We start from the raw sequence: 18,862 nt of genomic DNA, 5'->3' as shown, positions 1-18,862 counted from the left end.
AAACTCATCCAAATCAGCCAAGCTGCACAAACAAGTGCCCCGACCTCAACGTTGGTTGTCAATTGCACCCAGCTCCTAGAGACTTGTAAGATTCCATCGCCAGCTAAAATACCCGTCATTTGACAGGACATTTTTCTTTGAGGTAAGGATGAATCCCACTAGAAGTTTGGCTTTGGCTGACTGCTTCAGGGGTAGCATAGAGTGAAACTTAATCCAGGCGGATGCTTTGCTAAGGACTTGCTCTTATGGTATTATGTTGTTAGCGTCTTATTACGATGTGTGGGATGACATTGACAACATTGGTTATAAACTAATAAGTAGCCTGGACCTCAGCTGTTACAGTCTTGCCCACATAAAAAACACACATAAAGATGTAACAACAGTCAACAACAGTTTGTTTGAAAAACCTACCTAAAATTGGGTGCTTGAGTGTGTTGGATGCAATCCAGTGCAGGAGCTGGATATCGCGGATAATACAAGAATTATACGTTGTTAACACTTGTTAACTTACTGAAGCAGGTCTACGTTGCAATGCAGAAAAAGCAAAACTGTTCTTAATGACTAAATGCTAAACAAAATTCAAACCTGTTTCAGTCCTGACTCCTGACCCATCGACTGTTTTCAATGTTCCCGCAACCTGAGCCTTGTTTTCCCGCGTGGAATTGTGGGGAATGAGGCTCTGATAGATGTCTCACGTGTAAAGAATCACAGTAAAAACTACAAATTCTTTGAACGGAGCAGTGCATCAGTAACTCTTGTCCCACTGATGACAGGAAACATTGACAACAATGTTCCTGATATTTGTCTCATTAGCTCAGTGTTTCTCAACCTTTTTTTAGGTGAGGGGCACCCTTTCAATTTCATGAAAAATGTCAAGGCACCCCAAACCAACAAGCCATAACATGGCATCGCATCCGATACCACACAAACGTAGAAAAGTAACACATTTGGAGACGTCACACAACATACGTTCGAAGTTGCAGCTGACTGGGGCGACTTATTTACTGACTAGCATTCACTTATCAATTTAGACAAATATGTATTATTACATAATTTATTCATCAGCCACGTTTCCGTGGCATCCCTGAGGGGGGCCCGCGGCACCCCAGGATGCCCCGGCACCCCTGTTGAGAAACACTGCATTAGCTCCTCAAATAAAAAAATAAAAACGCCTGAAAGAACAAACAATTCATACACTACTTTTGAACAAAGAACAAAGTGTTTGTGCAAGTACATGTAGACTATTAAAAAACGTGCATCCTCATTCAGAGTAGCCCTAAACAAAGTTGATTTAGTGTTTCCTCTAGGCCTGTAATGTATTTGTATTTATTCATTCATTCATTTATTTATTTACTTATTTATTTCCTCCCAGCCCTCCACTTGATGATGAGCTTGCAGCCCTTGACTGCGGTCAACTGCGCTGGCCTCCTGCAGCCTGGCTGCTCCTTGCTGCAGCTTGATGGTGACACCCTCCTCTTCGGCCAGAAAGGCTGGCCCAAGCGCTCCTGCCCCACTGGCGTATTCGGGGTGCGCATAAAGGACACAGAGTTCAAGCTTCGCCCCATCTCTTTCTCCAACAACTCCTGCTACCTGCCCCCCTTGCGCTGCCCGGCCATCGCCCGCCTGGAGCCTCGCAACGGCAGCCCGGAGAGCTACGTCATCCATGGAGGACGCACGCCTAACAATGACCTGTCATCGGCTCTCTATGTCCTGGGCATGGAGAGCCGAGGGTGCAACCGCAAGCTGACCCTGTCCTGCCAGGAGAAGGAGCTGGCAGGGGAGCCACCCAGTGCCCGCTATGGGCACACAGCCAGCGTGGTGCACAGCCGTGGTAAGAGGGCCTGCGTGTTGTTCGGCGGTCGTTCCTACCAACCCCCCGGCCAGAGGACCACCGAGACCTGGAACAGTATGGTGGACTGCCCCCCTCAGGTGTTCGTCGTGGACCTGGACTACGGTTGCTGCTCCGCTCACTACCTCCCCGAGCTGACCGACGGCCAGTCCTTCCACCTGGCACTGAGCAGGGGCGACTGTGTTTACCTGCTGGGGGGCCACACCTTGGCGTCCGACTCCCGGCCCAGCCGGTTGTTACGACTCCGGGTCGAGCTGCTGTTGGGCAGCCCTAAGCTGAGCTGTGAGGTCCTGGACAACGGGTTGTCCATCACCAGTCCCATAGCCACCCGTCTGAGCCCTGCCCGCCATGAGTATGTGGTCCTGGGAGGTTACCAGGCCGACCAGCAGAAGCAGCTGCAGTGCCACCTGGTAGCTCTGGACGAGAACGGCATCCGCATCGAGCCCCAGGCCGCGCCGCCCTGGAACGGGGAGATCAGCAGCAGCCGACTGTGGTTCGGAGGCAGCCTGGGGAAAGGTAACGCTCTCCTGGCCGTCCCTGCCGAGGGCAACCCAGCCCCGGCAGACGCCTTCTACCTGTACCAGGTGAGCTTCGAACAGGAAGGTGCAGACGAGGAGAGCGGCAACCAGGGCTACAGCCAGGAGTCCACAGACCTGGAGGACTCCACGCCTCTGGAGGACTCGGAGGAGCTCTACTTTGGCCGTGACCCCCACGAGATGCTAGAGATGCTGGACAGCGACGGGGAGGGCGGGGTATACAATGAAGACGATGAGGAGGACGAGACCCAAACGGGATACTGGATCCGCTGCTGTGCCGGATGCCAGGTGGACCCCAACACCTGGGAGCCTTTCTACTCCACGGAGCTCACACGGCCCGCTATGATCTTCTGCTCCAGGGGCGAGGGAGGGCATTGGGTCCACGCCCAGTGCATGGAGCTGCCCGAGGTCCTGCTGCTGAGGCTCTCCGAGAACAACTGCAAGTACTTCTGCCTTGACCACGCCGGACAGGGCCCCGGTGGCCCGGGACGGCAGGAGAGGACGCCGCCACGTCAAGAGCTGCCCGTCAAACGCACACCCATGAAGCCGCTCCACAAGAAGACCCCTGTCAAGCTCAACATGACCCCAGCCAAGAAGACCTTCCTTAGGAGGTTGTTTGAGTGATCTGTGCTCTTGCTGTTCAACTGTTGACCGATGACCTACATTGTATTAGGCTTGTGTTAATTTTGTGTTTTCAAAGGGATATCCCACCCCCAGGTGAAATTAAGTCACTCACTGCAGTTCCTAGATTTTGATATATTTTTTTAGTCTGGCAGCATGGAATTTTGAAATGGCTACATAAGAATACAGACGATAAGGTAACATATTAGCTTAATTTAGCATAGTTGCTGTAATCTAATGTAGCCATTTCAAAATTCCATGCTGTTTGAGTGAGACAATAGTTGGGTTGCCTGGAAAGCACTTCTGCTCACTTATCCAACTCTAGGGACTGTGGGTGAAAGACTTCAGTTCGCCTGTTGTTGGGGTATTCTTTTAAGTACTGTGTGAACTGATAAACTATTAAACATGAAATCCATGTATGCTTAATTTTTATGAGTAAGCCATGACTTTACATAATAATAAGAATATATCAATGGTTGATTACTGTATAAAATGTAGGCTATGCTTTATTGATAGTACTGAGATTTTTTTTATTATTGTCATTTGCAGCGAACAGATGCTGTTTTCCTTTTGTGCTTGTACAATGTCATTCTGTAAGACAATATAATTTTTTTTCAAATAAAGCATTCAGGTTCAGTCTAAAAAGGATTGTTCTTTTTTTCTCTTTGAAATTGTGTATTTCCACAGTAGCTCCAGCCCCCTCTCATAACTGATGAACGGAATACCGTATAACCACCAAACTTTGGGGAGATGATTGCAATGCGAACTTAAGCAATGCAATGGGGGAACTTAGGCAATGCGAAATAAAAAAGAATGAATGAAATTGAGGTGAATGGAGCATTGGTAAAGATAAAGCCTGTCGCGATTATATATGTGGCAACATAATCAAATTAGCATACATTTGCATACGTGAATGATAATTAATGAAGCTGATATTAGATTATGTAGGCTATGTTATGTAGGAAATTTGTGCTACTGTAATGGAATAGCTATACAATAAGTAGTTTGTGACAATTAAGGACCAATAATGAGATCAGTGATTTTTGGTCAGACATACCTGTCAGAAAACCGCTGCCATGGCAACGGCAAAAATGATAAACCTTATCTTTTGGTACTAAACTGTAGCCCACTACATTTAAGGCAATGTCACCAAGTTTCGAAGTCATCATAGCTTAAGTCATTAAGGAATTATACAACATTATAACCCCCACCCCCCAAACCCCAGTCTGGATAGGGTTAATTTATGCTGCATGGTGTTCACAAAAGCACACCACACTGCACACATTATTTTAACTCCTCACCAAATAACTCACTGGCCCAAACAGCATTATGCCTGAGGCTAAATGGAGACAGAATATGGCCCCCTGAATGCCACAGAAACTGACTCTTTTTCTTTAGCACCTTAATCTCCTTCATCAATATGTAGCCTTCTCTGTCTCTATTAACTAATATATAAATATTAGTCTATATGAAATCAGATTTATAAAACATTTATGTGTACGACTCCGCACACACTGTGCAATCAAACTGACAGACTACACATCTTTGCACTTAATATGCTTCTTTATTTTCAATTGTATCAATCCATGTACAACATTCAGAAAACAAAGGAAATGATAAGAGCATTGACATGTGATTGTCTAAAGGCTTAACATGTGCAATATTTCACCTACATAAAGACAGTCAAACAATATCAATATTACGACTAAATACACCCAAACATCAGCAACCCGTAGGTGAATTAATTGCTTGAAAATGCTACAATGATTGTTCATACAGCAATGCAGTGAACACAAGATTCTCCTACGCAAGAGGACTATGAGGAGGAGTGCACACACAGTATATACCATGGCAAGATGCCAGCACAGCAGTAGTGTCGACATGAGAGCCAGCCTGGGTGCCGCTCTGGAAGTGGCCTTCCTCAGCGGCTAAGTGCTTCCTTGGGCCTTTTGTATGGCAATTGTAGTCTGGATCATTTCCTCACTGTGATTTAGTAGAAGGTCAATGTGTCCTTTTTTATTCTGAAATGGAGGTAGAATAGTTGCCACTCTTGAGCAGCGTGCTGGGAAGTGGAAATATATAGGGGTATTTCAATGTCATCCATGGCCTGCCGCTCTGCCTTCGGAGCCAGATATATGGCACTAAAGCAATCCTTTCCCCAGCAGCACTCCCAAAACTAAGACAATTTGAGTCCCCCCTAATTCCATTTTGCCTCGGACCCAGTGATAAATTAATACAGCTATCGTAAATGTGCCCCCCTTTAACACAATTTCCTCTCAGTGACTTACAGCAATTTCATCTGTTTCCATAAATAATCCTTTTGTATAAATTCATGAATGTGTCATAACCTTGCAATACAATAAACTCTGCCATAACTCAAAGCCAAAGATGAAAGTCTCCACAAAAAACCCTCCTCTCTTAAAAGCTGAGGGAAGGAAAGGCAGTCCATTCCCTTCTGATCCAACCTTCAGCATAAACCAATTTATTTTGCATTTACAAACATAAATGGAGAGGACAGTGAAAGTCCCTCGTACTGACCCAAAGGAGGTTATCTTAACTGTTTGTAACTTCTGAATGAGAAATCTGATGCTCAGAGTCATTGCTCACTTCGAATAAGCACAATGTGTTCCATTGAAATGTTTTAAATGTCTAAAATTATTGAAAGAATATCAGCATAGACCAAAGTGAACTCAATTCACAAGTCATCAATAAAAAACACACACACACAATGGCAATGAAAGTCGATTCTTGACTTAGTGCCCCTGCTGTAGTTGCTACATATTTCATGCTACTGCAATACAGTCTCGGTTTAAAAATCTTGAGTTTCTATTAACATATCACTGTCGTCCACTGTCGCCATCTCCTCCGGGTTGATGGTGGCCTGCATGGCCTTGGCCGAGTTCTTGTGGGCCTCCATGAACTTCTGCAGGTACTTGGAGGTGTAAAGCCAGTGGTGCTTCAGAACGTCCTCCAGCTCGAAGCTCTTGGACTGGCGGGCGTTCATCTTGCGGAAGCGCCGGAAGAGCTTGTTGCCAGATTCATTGCCCTCACTGGCCCAGGCCCCGATGGAGCCATCCCGCTCCACGATCTCGGGCACATGGGCCAGCGTCTTGTGCAGGTAGTTGGTGATCTTGCCATCGTAGCGGTACTTGAAGGTGCTGGAGAGCAGCTCGGCGAAGCGCTGGGAGTTAAAGCTGTAGCGGCACAGCTGGTCAGGGCACTCGCGGGCGGGCCAGGTGGAGCGCCACACTGGCTTCATCTGGAGGTAGAGGGCCACCAGCTCCCGCAGGGCCTGCCGGCGGGCCTCTGAGGGCACCAGCTCGCACACAGCCTCCACGGCCTCTGTCGTCATCAGCCGACGGGCGTAGTTGCCATTCATACGCATGACAGGTTTCAGCTTCATCTTCTTCCGAAGTTGCTTGTCCAGAGCAGCCCTCCATTGTCGCCTCTCTTCACGTTTTGGGACATCAGTACGGGCATGCATCTCACCGATCTCATCTTGGAAGATCTTGTAGAACTCGGTAGCGTTGCCAATGTCGCAGTGTAGAGCGTCCAAGGTGGGCTGGGTCTCCATGAAAGGCTTGGCAGAGACACCCTTGACCCGGTCGCGTAGCTCATCAGCAGACTCGGAATAAGGGTTGGTGCGCCACAGCTCATAGCGCTCCAGGTTCTCCTGGTGGCTCCGGGTGATGCTGTGCAGCACCATGTTTTTGGAGGCGTCGGCCCGGGTGGAGTCACACAGCGTGCAGATGTAGGTGGAACCAGAGGCCTCCAGGCCTTCCATCTCACGAACCATCTTTTCGTCATAGCCAGAGCCCCGGAAGTGGAAGCGGAAGGACCTCGGCAAGCCGGCTATGGAGAGGATCAGTCGACTCTCCTTCATGGCGTTACGTTCCGCCACCACGGGTCCCAGGATGGCTGTCAGTGTCTCATGGTCTGACTCATCAACGAACATCAGGCACAGGGGCTTGCACGAGAGCTCGGAGTTGGGCTTCATCTCTTGAAAAATACTCACTGAGTCCTCCTCGCCCTCCACGTGTGCCGACACCGACATGATGGTGAAGGAGAACCTCACAGCCTTCTCTGGCACCACGGGCCCGCTGCCGTGCTTCTCACTCACGTCCCCCATACCGTCGCATGACTCCTTGATGGTGACGCTGAAGCCTGTGACCAAGCTGTCGTCCAGGCTCTGCTCCCTCAGCCCTTCCAAGATGTCCTCCTCAAGGTCCTTGAGAGCAGACGCCAGGGCCACGTCGTAGCGGAAGCGCCGGGCGATGGTGTCCGCTGGCACCTCCTCCACCGAGCTGGTCCAGCCAGACAGCCCGTCCAGGATCCCCACGTCCCAGCTACTGGACACGGCCTTGAGGGCCGGCTGCCACTCGAAGGCATGGAAGCCCGGGAGCAGCTCCTTCTCGGCAGCGCGCAGGGTGTGCAAGGGCTGGAAGATCTGGCGCCCACTGGTGGCTTTGACGGTGCGGTACATCTTGTGGTACTGGCTGCAGCTGAGGAAGGTGTTGACTCGGATGGCGAGGCAAACAGCAGGATGCAGACCGTATCCTCTACCTGAGGAGAAAAAAGGGAAGGGGGGACAGAAACAAAAGGGCCATCTTGGGTGAGATGAGATACTGCAAGTAAACACGTTAGGCTGTACCGGGAACTTGAGTGAGTTTGTTTGTCTCATAAACTGTGTCTATGTACAGTAATTGAGAAAGTGTGGATGTGGGTGTCTTGTCTGTGTTTGTGTCAAATTGTTAGTGTGTGTCAATATCCAATTCCAATTTTATGCATACAGACACTGCATATCTTTGTAAATTATTCAGTGTTGTGTTTCGCGAGTGTAACAGCAGTCCGGAGAGTGTCCTAAAACAGAGTGTTATATTTGTAATGATCACTGCCTGCTCTAACAGAATGAGGGGTGAATCAGCCGACGCCGACACAACTGATCTATTGGCTGATGATGAAAACAGACACCAGCTGGGCCCCATTCCCCTGAGTATATGGCACTGAAGGCTGCTGTTGCCTCCACCGCCTGTGTCATTTGCAGATACACCAGCCACCGCTGTTGTTCTCAGGCCTAACAGGCTCTTGACAAAAGCTGTTATTGTGGATCAGAGTGACACACAGTGAGAGGGAAGGTGACAGCACTGTTTAAATTTTATGGTCATCCCTCGCTCTCCCTCTTTCTCTCTACGCTACGCTCTTGCTGTCTCTGCTGTCCTAAAATCAACCACACACATGCAGACACACACAGACATGCATAGACATACACGTACACGTACACGGGCACGCAAGTACAGCCCACACACACACACGCACGCACGCACGCACGCACGCACGCACGCACGCACGCACGCACGCACGCACACACACACACACACACACACACACACACACACACACACACACACACACACACACTTAATTTCATTTTCATGTAGCATATGTTATGAGAACTCACAAATTACTTTTGTGAATTGTAACGGTCACTAGTAAATTATTCACAAATGTTTATGGAGTCGGCGTGCATTATTGAGTGCTACAGAGGGGAAAACATTCATATGATGTGAGTCAGACTTCAACTGAAGTGAATGATGTTGTTCCACAGGCCCCCAATCTCTCCCTGTGACCTTGCCAATTAACTCCCATATGTGAGGCATCCATTTAAATAGTTTCCCTCTACAGGGTAATTCATATACAATTACGTTTCTTTTTTCTACTTTGTATACTATGCCTGTATTTTTTCTATGTGCATTTATCTCTGACAACACTACTACATTTATATTTCTAATGGAAACATTGACCTTTGTTTCTACTATGACGTGCCACTTTATATGTGCAACTTTGAAATGCAATACCTAATGAAATATCTACATAAGGCATTGGGTCTGATAAAGTGGCTGGCAACAATGTGAATGTTAATGACGCAATGTAGAACAATGAAATGGAAATTACGCTTTAATGGCTCTTCAAGTACGGTATCTGGCAGGCCTGAGCTCTCAGAAGGCGAGTAACCAAGTTTCTGTCCAACTTTGTAATGTGTGTTTCTGTTATTATAATTATACATCTCTCCTTGAAAAATGTTTTAGAAGATGTATTGATCTTGAAAGTGCAAAGAGGACATAGAGGTTAGGAGGGGCAAAGTGTTTTGCTGTAGTGTTATAATAATCTTTTTTTCTGCACAATTGTAATGGGAACTAAGCTATTATGTGAATAAATTGAATGAAAACTGACTCATCATGATTGGTGGTACTTTACCTTGCATCATGGCCTCCAGTTCGTCTGCCTGCTTGTGTTCGTTCCCCGCCCTGAGGGCCAGCATGAAGAGGGTCAGACACACCGACTTGGTGTCACCCCCCTCCTCCTTATCAGCAAATGCCCGCACCTGGTTCTTCAGCTCCTTCAGACGGTGCTTCTGCGCTCGCCTGGTCAGGGACAGCAGGTGCTGACGTGGCCGGCCACCCTTGTTGACTGGCAGGTACCCGTCTAGGTCCTCATCACCCTGGGAGGAGGACCGTCGTAGCGGGTCGCCGCGGTTGGCCTCCAGCATCGACTCCCTCCTCTGCTGCAGGTGGCCCAGGCAATGGGCCCGGAAGGAGTCCATCCTGACAAGCTCTCCACAGCCTTCCCGGGGACACTGCAGGGCCAGTGCATGGAGTATGGCCACAAAGGGCTTCGCTGGACTCTTGAGCTCTGTGGCATCGCAGGGCAGGGAGCAGGCTGGGCACTGGGCACCCAGGGCACGGCTGTACTTCAGGATGCAGCCACGGCAGAAGAGGTGTCGGCAAGGGGACTGGACTGGGTCACTGAGCAGGTGGTCGCAAACCTGGCAGGTTATGGCATGCAGGAAGTCCACAGGAAGGTTCTCGGACAGCAGCGTGGCGCTCAGATGGTCTTTCTGACAGTGGGTGATGTTCTTGACCCACAGAGCTCTCTGGGCACCTGGCTTCAACCTGCTGTTCCTGCTTCCAACTGCTTGCTGCTGCTCTACCAAGGGTCTAAGTGTTGTCTTGTTGCTACCACCAGAGGATCCTTGAGTCTCCCACTTCGTCCTCTTGGCCAGGATCTGTGCTCTCCGCAGCGTTTTCGCTCTCTTGCGGCCCTTGCGCTGGTAAGCCCCAGAGATCCTCTTGGGGAAGCAGAGGGCACAGGTCGATGTGTGCGGCTGCCACTCGGGCACTCTGGTCAGCCCGAAAGAGCAGAAACCGCCCCCTCGCATGGCGGCCATCCAGCAGCGGTGGCAGAAGGCCTGAGGGTGCACCGTCTCCATGTCAGCCGCCACGTCCACCTTGAAGACCTTGAGGATGACCTCGGGCCAGGCCTGGGCCTTGCAGCCCATCCTGCGCAGGGGCAGGCGGCTGGCCTCTTCCAGGGCGCCCTGGACCTCGTGCTCCGGCCCCTTGGCCTTGCGCAGCGACTTCCCACAGAGGCGGCACAAACTCCTGTAGACAGGCAGAGATTGATCGATCCACTTTAGGGTCTCACAGGCTGTCAACTCGGATATAAGTGAAGACTCAGGGCTGACACAGCTTATATTTAATGGAACAGAGAGAGAGGTGGAGAGAAAGGGGTGAAGGGGGTGAGGGGGTGAGGAAAAGATATAAATAGAGAGGATGATAGAGCCATAGATGGAAAGAAAGATGCAGAGAGGTGGAGATGGAGGAAAGTGAGATAAAGAGAGGGAAAGATAGAGACTCAAAAAGACCAAAAAAAATGGCTGAGCTGTGCTTACTTGAGGCAATCCATGTGAGCATCGATCTCCTGCAGCTTCAGGTCCATGTGCTCGCTGGCGGCCTGCACATTCTCCTTGCTCTTGCCTCCGAGGCACAGCCGCATCACGCTACCAGCATGCCCCGGCTGCCCTGGATGGCCCACGTCCCCCTGGGACTTGGATGGAACCGTGCTCAGAGACGGCGTAGGAGGCGGGGGCTCGCTGGGCAAGGGGGCTCTCTCCATGGACCTGACCCGGAACAACTTGAACTTCCAGTCGGAGAACTTGGAGTACGTGTGCTGCACCTCGTCTGGCATGGAGTGTCTGGGGATGGCCGCCCGCGTCTCCATGTTGGTGTCAGCCCGGCCTCAGTTGCTGCGTAGCCCAAGAGAACCATGAAAAGAATTTATTCAGTGCAGCGATTCACAGGATTATATAAGGACTAAGATAGTTACTGAAAAAAAATAAAACAGATTTGAAAGCCTTCGATTCCGCAAAGCATTTTCTGGGGCATTTTACTGGGCTGGCCCATGACACAATCACATAGATTAGTCTAAGTCCTCTGAAATGCCTCGCTCAGTGGCCTGACAATCTCTCAGAGAGCAAGATGCTTCTGCTGAGCCCATAGGGGCAGCATTAGGCCTTAAGTGGCATTTAGGCCCTCTGTAAAATGCATGAGACGGGCATCCGAGGGATCGATCCATGGCTAAAAACTTCATCTCATCTCTCTCCCTCAGCACTCTGTCCCTCTGTCCTGACTTGTACTCTATCGCTCTCGATTTATCTCAGACTCTCTCTTTCCCTCTCTCCTGCGTGCTCTCTCTCTCTCTCTCTCTCTCTCTCTCTCTCTCTCTCTCTCTCTCTCTCTCTCTCTCTCTCTCTTTTATTTTCTTACTCACTTTTGATTTTCTTTCTCACTCTTGTCCTGTCAATCTTTCTCTCTCGCTTTCTTCCATTCTCTGACACAGTTTTTTTCTCTTTCTGTCTAGCACTTCATCTGTCAGTCTTTCTCTCTGTCTCTCTCCCATCTCACTCCCACTCCCTCACTTTTACCTCCTCTACTTTTTTTGTGTACACTGCAAATTTGCAAAGTGGACACTTCTTTCCTTTTGGGAGTGTCACTCTCATATTTTAGTCATTTTCTCCAGCAAGTGCAGCAGTGAGTTCTGAGGTCCAGGCCTGACATTTAAAGTGCAAGAAAAAAGAACACAAACATGAAACTGGATTTATAAGTATTGATTCAGAGGGAGTGCTGTAGAAAGGTGCCCGAAAGTCTTTATGTAAAATCCATGGCGAGGGGGTTTTAAAAAATGAGCCAATTACAGATAGTGCGGGGTCATGTTCAATAACCGAGAATACTGCTGTCGAACTTGCATGACCGTTTTGTTGAGCTGTTTTCAGAGTAACGTATATTTCACACAAATCAGCAGGAGTGGCTGAAAAGTCAAAGAAAGTCACTTATGTCACTTGGTTTGGAAAACTTTCATGAGTTTTGGGTACTGTGCCTGTTATTCATTACTTACCACTTATAATTCTATACCATGTATACATTTAGTTTGGAAACACTGGCAGGAATATATCTGTTTGGTATGTAAATAACACATCATCATCATTGATATCACTGAAACCCAGCAAAAAAAAGTTAATACTTACAATGGTAGCTCAATGGTGAAAGCCCTATGGCATTGTTGTTTCTCCTAGGTGCCTTTGTTTGAACCTCACTCTTACTTACTTCCACTAACCCCATCACTTTTAATTCCTGCTACATTTTCAGAGTTTAACAAAGTTTAACAAAATGTTCCTCCTACCTGCCTTTTTTCTTCTTCTTCATTGTCTAGTCTTGTTTGTGTGTCCCTACTTCATGGAGTCTCTCTGTGCCATGAACGTATACAGTGCACCAGAGTCTGTGTGCCTCTCTGAATCATAGAGTATCACTGAGTGCCAGTGAATGCTAGTCAGTCAGTCAGCTGGGGCTCACCTTGTTTTTTATCTCTCAGGCTCTCAGCTGGCTGGAGTCCCCAGGGGGCTTTTCCGCATGGGGGCCCAGGGGCATTTAAATCCAGAGCGTGAGTGAGGGTGTCTGGGTAGGGAGGGCTGGCTGAGTGCTTTCCACCTCCTGGGCTGGCTGCTGCTGGCTGTGGCTGTGGCTTTCGATGGCAGCTTGGCTTGTCCTGGAAGGATTGTGTTCGCTCCATAGGAGGGAGGCAGCCATATTTATACCCCCATGTGGGGAGAGTCTTTAACAGACAAGCCTCCACACCTGACAGCTAGATGAGAGCGGGTGATAAGGCAAAGCCACCAAAACATGCACACATGTGCACGCACACACACACATACACACACACACACACACACACACACACACACACACACACACACACACACACACATGCAGACACACGCACACACACACACACACACACACACGCACGCACGCACGCACACACACACACACACACACACACACACACACACACACACACACACACACACACACACATGCAGACACACACACGCACACACACACACACGCAGACACACACACGCACGCACACACACACACACACACACACACACACACACACACACACACACACACACACACACACACACACACACACACACACACACACACACACACACACACACACATTACATCTCAGTCTCTTTCTGTCATACACATGCAATTTGTAATACACATACATAGACAAGCGTGCACAGACACACACACACACACACACTCACTCTCTCTCACACACACACACACACACACACACACACACACACACACACACACACACACACACACACACACACACACACACACACACACACACACACACACACACAAACACAGAGTTCATTGCATTAACGGACGCTTATAAAAGTATTGATTGTTTTAAACTTGAATACATATGAACAAATCGAGGCAGTGCATTTTTCCCATAGGCCTACTCTACTATATTGTGTACACAAACATGTACACACTCCAAACATTCCCACAAACACACAAATACCACATGCTGTTCACCAGCTGGAGATGGGCCTTGTTACCATCCCCACAACGATCACCATCAGCAGGTGCTGTAAGCCATGGAAATGCAGCTCCAAACCCACAGACACACACAGACAGACGCACACACACACTCGCACACACACACACGCGCACGCATGCACACACGCACGCACGCATGCACGCATGCACGCACACACACCTATGCACACACACACACACACACACACACACACACACACACACACACACACACACACACACACACACACACACACACACACACACACACACACACTCACACACACACAAGCTGACCGGGGGAGACAAAGGGGTCAGTTGTCCTGAGCCAGGGGGGTGTTTGCAGAATTTGCTCCACATTACATTGTATATATTGGATGGGGGGCCCTTTCAGATGAATTGGTCATGGGACCGAGCAAAGCTGTCAGCAACCCTACAGACACTACACAGAAATCCACACGACACTAATTCCTCAACTCCAACACTTTCAAGTTTGCTTATTCTCTGACACCAACAGACTTCATATATCCCTTCATAAATTTGAGGGGATTTGGCGGCCAGCTGTATTTGACCTACAGTCAGTCACTGTCATGCAGAGACAATCTCGGGCCTAGTGCGCATCTGGCCAGAATTGGGTATAAGTATTTCTAGTGTAAAGCGAATGTTCAACAAGCATTTGTTTCTCAGAGACTCCATGGTAATTATAATGCTGGTTAGCTATGATCGTCCATCAAAATAACATTACAGTAAATAGGAAATGATTGCTGCAGCTGGAAAAGTAGGCCTAAAATATTACATATATTATACAGGCTGATATGACACCAGGGGCCGCACCTGAGCGCCCAATCTCTGTGTGACTATCTATGACTTATGATAGGCCCAGCCACTATGGACCTTACACATCTAAGAATCCTGGTCCTAACCTACGTTGACCTTATGACTCTACATTCTCTGTCTATCTCTTCTTCCTCTGCCTTCCTGCTTTTTCTGCCTCTCCTCTATACCTCTCCTTTTAAATCTATCTCTAACAATGTTTTTTTTCCCATTTGTTAAGCACTTTGAGTTACATGCCTTGTATGACACAGTGCTATACAAATACAATTATTATTATTATCATTATATTGCGTCAGCTGATCTTCTGTCTAAACATGTGTCAATCACTCATTTGTATGACACATGCATGTCCATGTATTTAAATAACAAACACATACCCTCATAGGAGCCAGTCATATTTTCCCATGCCATGTGCAAACCATGCGACTTCCATAAGACCTCAAAGGTATTTTTCCAGCTGGAACTTGCAACTGGAACGAGCAATCATGGTGCAATCAAGAAACCATTGGCTCTTGTGGTATAGATACACAAACATAGTGTATAGGCTTGTGATAGAACTAGATGCTGTCTGTCATCTTGCATGTTTTCCTGCCCAACTGTTGTTCCTCTGAGTTTTGAGAAACTTCTATGACTCATGCTATACAACCACAGTTTGTTAAGAGTATTAAGCTATTAACATGCACCTGCATAAGAACATTGGGTAACACTTTACTTAAAGCCAACATTATAAGCTCATTTATAACAAATTATAACGCACATTATAATTACTTACAACGTATTATGACTACACTCATAATGCTTCATGATGCTTTATATTAACAGTTATGAATAACTATGAATCTAGCTTATAATGCTTTATAAATCCAAGGGTGTCATGAGTGCTCTTGACTGGCTATAAACTACAGGCTGCCTGATGGGGCTTATAGTACATGTTGAGTACCTATACCCCTCTCTGCAAACCCCTGGATGATAAACTGTCATAAGGGCTCATACGATGCTATAATGTTTCATGTGAGATCATAAGTCGTCAATGTGTGCTCTAAGTAAAGTGAAGTTCATATGGATGCATCTATAATGCATTGTATAATGCACATCTATAATGCATCATAATGTACTGTAAGCCCCATCAGCCAGCCTGTAGTTTATATCCAGTCATGAGCACTCATAATACCCTTGGATTTATAAAGTGTTATAAGCTAGATTTATGGTTATTCATTACTGTTAACATAAAGCATCATGAAACATCATCGGTGTAGTCGTAATGCGTTGTAAAATTATAATGTGCATTATAATTTGTTATAAATGCGCTCATAATGCGCTATAAATATGGGCTTCATAGAAAGTGTTACCGAACATTTTATATAACATGCACATATACCACACATACAAGTACTTGTGATAGAACTGCATGCTGTCTGTCATCTTGCGTGTTTTCCTGCCCAACTGTTGTTCCTCTGAGTTTTGAGGAAAGCCTATGATTCTTGCTATACAAACACAGTTAATAAATAATATTAAGCTGTTAACATGCACCTACACAAGAACTGGTTATATAACATGCACCTGCATAAGAACTGTATGTATACTATGCACATATACCACACATACAAGTACTTGTGATAGAACTGCATGTCTGTCATCTTGCATGTTTTCCTGCACAACTCTTGTTCCTATGAGTTTTGAGAAACTATTCATGCTATACAAACACAGTTTATGAATAGTATTAAGCTGTACCATGCACCTAAATAAGAACCATTTATATACTGTAACATGCACATACCATATACAAGTAAAAGTACTAAGTAACATAGCCTTGTGCTGATTTATAATAGGCCTCTTAATTTGTTGCAGCTCTCCCTGGGAAGACACAGCTCTAACAGGTGGCTTTGAACTCTGTGTATCTAGACACCAGAGAGTAGGAACTCAGTTCAGACTGGCAGCACACGCCACATAGCCGTCAATATGGAGTTGTGTTGATTATTATTGACACTAAGCTTTGGCTCTGGCTGGGTGAGGGAAATTGAATTCACAAGGGAAGCTCCATCTGCGATTCTTATTTTCGTCGTCGTCTTTTCCTCTTCTTGGAATTGTCTTCTCGCTGTCACTCCGGATGTGGGGGTTTGGTAATTAGAGTGCATTATTTGATATCGTGTCTCTGCAGCTAGTCAGCATATTTGCTTGAAGATCGACGGGTTTGGATCCGGTCCCTGGGATTAATCTTGGTAGCAGCGCAGCACAGCAGCGGAGCAAGGCGAGCGAAAGCTGTCGCTGTATTGGATTTGTCAGCCAAGTCATTAGACACACACAGCGGAGAGGCACACCACTGTGCCGGCATCGATGTGCCTCCTTTGCCACCAGCGAAGTAACCAAAAAAAAAAGTAAAAAATAAAACACTCACAGACAGACCCACACACATGCCCCGGCAACTGAGATTAATTGCATCCGAAAAAGCATTTTACAAACACTGACTTCATGTTGATTGTATTGTTTGTTTGCCTTGTTTGTTGGTTTTTGCGTGTTGGAGTGCGGTGGGATGTAAGCTGGAGTTAAAAGGGAAAAGACAGTTATTATGCTTAACTAATTTGCCCATAAAGTTCCGTGCTGATGGATGATAATAAATTGATTGTGAGACTTTACATCAAATTAAGGAGAAGGAATGGTTTTGTGTGGGATGGTGTTTTTGGAGACAGGGGGCATGTTTTGTGTTGAGGGGGTTGTTTTTGTGTGGAGGAGTTGTTTTGTATTTTTTCATTTCCCACTTCAGTAGTGTAGGATGCGAGGGCGAGAAAACCATTTGGCACATAACAGCAACCGTGACACCACTGCTGTTTACACAAGGAAGAAACAGATCATGTACCCTCTCAACCATTGTCACTTAAAAATACAGCCTTGCGCATGATGAGACAAATCCTTGGAGGCTTTCCTTTGTCTTACATAAAAGTTTTATGACCCAGTTGCCAGCTCCAAACATGTTTTGGTCTAGTATGTCTTGCTAGGTCTGTGGCAGAAGGCCTACCCACTACAACCCCCCAAGCAACCTCCAAAGGCCCCCTCTCCCTGCCTTGTATTATTTGACATTTCCTGCATCAGAGCTCTAATAGATTCTGCGCACCTCGTCACAAGGAATCCTCCACCACCTTACACCCCCTCCGCTTACCTCACCCCCCTAGTGTGTGCCATTTCCAGCACCAGAACAATAATAGTACTTAATGTTACATGCTGGGCCTGAAGGCCATGCCCATCCTCCCAAAAAAGCATCCTCTCTCCTGCAACGCGCGCGCACCCACCCACCCACGTCCCACTTGTATTTGCCATTTGCAGAATCAGAGGCAGATCCCAGCACCATGGCATCTGTACGGTACATGCCTTAGCTACAGATGGCCTTCTGACAAACAAGGCCTGCCTGACCCCAGGAGACCCAGCCTCTCTCGCCTCTCTCCGTGTCCGCTCGGTGCCCGCTCCCTCCGCGCCCGCTGATTGACTTGTTATTGATACAGTGGCTGGCAGTTTGATTTATGGGCACCCAGGCCATGTGCAGACGACCATCTGGCCTCTGCCTACATGTTTGTGTTGCTCACTCAATTATCGGAGGGGAGGTGGGTTGGAGAGCAAGCAGGGATGTTTCAAGGTATTTGAGGGTCTTCGGCAAAGAGGGAATTGGGGGCCTTTTTATTATTTTTAAACCATTGGGGAGGGGCCCCCTCAAGAGAGAGTTTGATAACAGTATCATTGCACTTTTCAGTCATTGAATTCACATAGGTGCTGCCACAGTCAGAACAGGAGGCACCCTATCAACTGGGCCCCAGGCAATTGCCTAGTTTTCTTGCTTGGTTGTGACAGACCTTGGAGTATGGGAAGGTAAACAAGAGGGGTGTTTTTAACTATTTGAACTGTTGTTGAATGGGCTTTATTAGGCTATGTATGTACAGACTTAGAAAACTCAAGAGGGCAACAACTGGGTGTTTCTATACCTTTTCCAGACCAAGGACCACTGTGTCCCAGTTTTGATAAATTCTGTTAATATAGACTCGAGCATCAAGGTTGCAAATTAGAGGTGGCCGATATTTGACATTTTTCAGCACATCGGACATCGGTCCGATGGGTAAAACTGGGCCAATATTTTTTTTATATGTTACGGTTCTTAATCTTATTAGTTCTGATATGTTTTTTTTTTACATTTTAAAAGATTGAACTTGACAGTGACTTTCATTGTTTGTCTTCTAGTTTTTAATCTAATTTTATCACAGGGAGTTAAAAAGTGCTTTTGGAAATAAAATAAAAGA

General features: G+C 47.1%; 3 protein-coding genes across 7 annotated transcripts in view; 1 reads left to right on the top strand and 2 right to left on the bottom strand.

The window, feature by feature from the left end:
* The window catches only part of iftap (intraflagellar transport associated protein), a 23,156-nt gene extending 22,496 nt beyond the window's left edge, over positions 1–660 (bottom strand). For 2 of the 5 annotated variants that reach the window (XM_063196591.1, XM_063196590.1), the window contains exons 1-2: positions 586–660; positions 412–457 (exon numbers count right to left, since the gene is read on the bottom strand). In XM_063196591.1, coding sequence (XP_063052661.1) covers positions 412–457; positions 586–612 — 73 coding nt within the window. In that variant the 5' untranslated portion in view covers positions 613–660. Of the gene's footprint in view, positions 1–411; positions 461–585 lie in introns of all 5 variants that reach the window. The other 3 variants (XM_063196587.1, XM_063196588.1, XM_063196592.1) reach the window with 2 other exon arrangements.
* Positions 44–3,637, top strand: rag2 (recombination activating gene 2). Its single transcript, XM_063196586.1, has 2 exons — positions 44–142; positions 1,373–3,637. The coding sequence occupies exon 2, from the start codon at positions 1,384–1,386 to the stop codon at positions 3,007–3,009; it is 1,626 nt and encodes a 541-aa protein (XP_063052656.1). The 5' UTR covers positions 44–142; positions 1,373–1,383; the 3' UTR covers positions 3,010–3,637.
* Positions 3,638–4,611: 974 nt separating this feature from the next.
* On the bottom strand, positions 4,612–12,855 carry rag1 (recombination activating 1). The gene is made up of 4 exons (XM_063195970.1): positions 12,693–12,855; positions 10,736–11,089; positions 9,262–10,445; positions 4,612–7,569 (listed from the first exon to the last, which is right to left on the bottom strand). Exons 2-4 carry the CDS (start codon positions 11,062–11,064, stop codon positions 5,816–5,818), a joined length of 3,267 nt encoding a protein of 1,088 aa, XP_063052040.1. The 5' UTR covers positions 11,065–11,089; positions 12,693–12,855; the 3' UTR covers positions 4,612–5,815.
* Positions 12,856–18,862: the final 6,007 nt, after the last annotated feature.

The sequence above is a fragment of the Engraulis encrasicolus genome, chromosome 4, assembly GCF_034702125.1.
Source record: "Engraulis encrasicolus isolate BLACKSEA-1 chromosome 4, IST_EnEncr_1.0, whole genome shotgun sequence".
NCBI lineage: Eukaryota > Metazoa > Chordata > Actinopteri > Clupeiformes > Engraulidae > Engraulis > Engraulis encrasicolus.
Note: the sequence above shows the minus strand (reverse complement) of the source record. Positions and strands in the feature narration are given on the sequence as shown.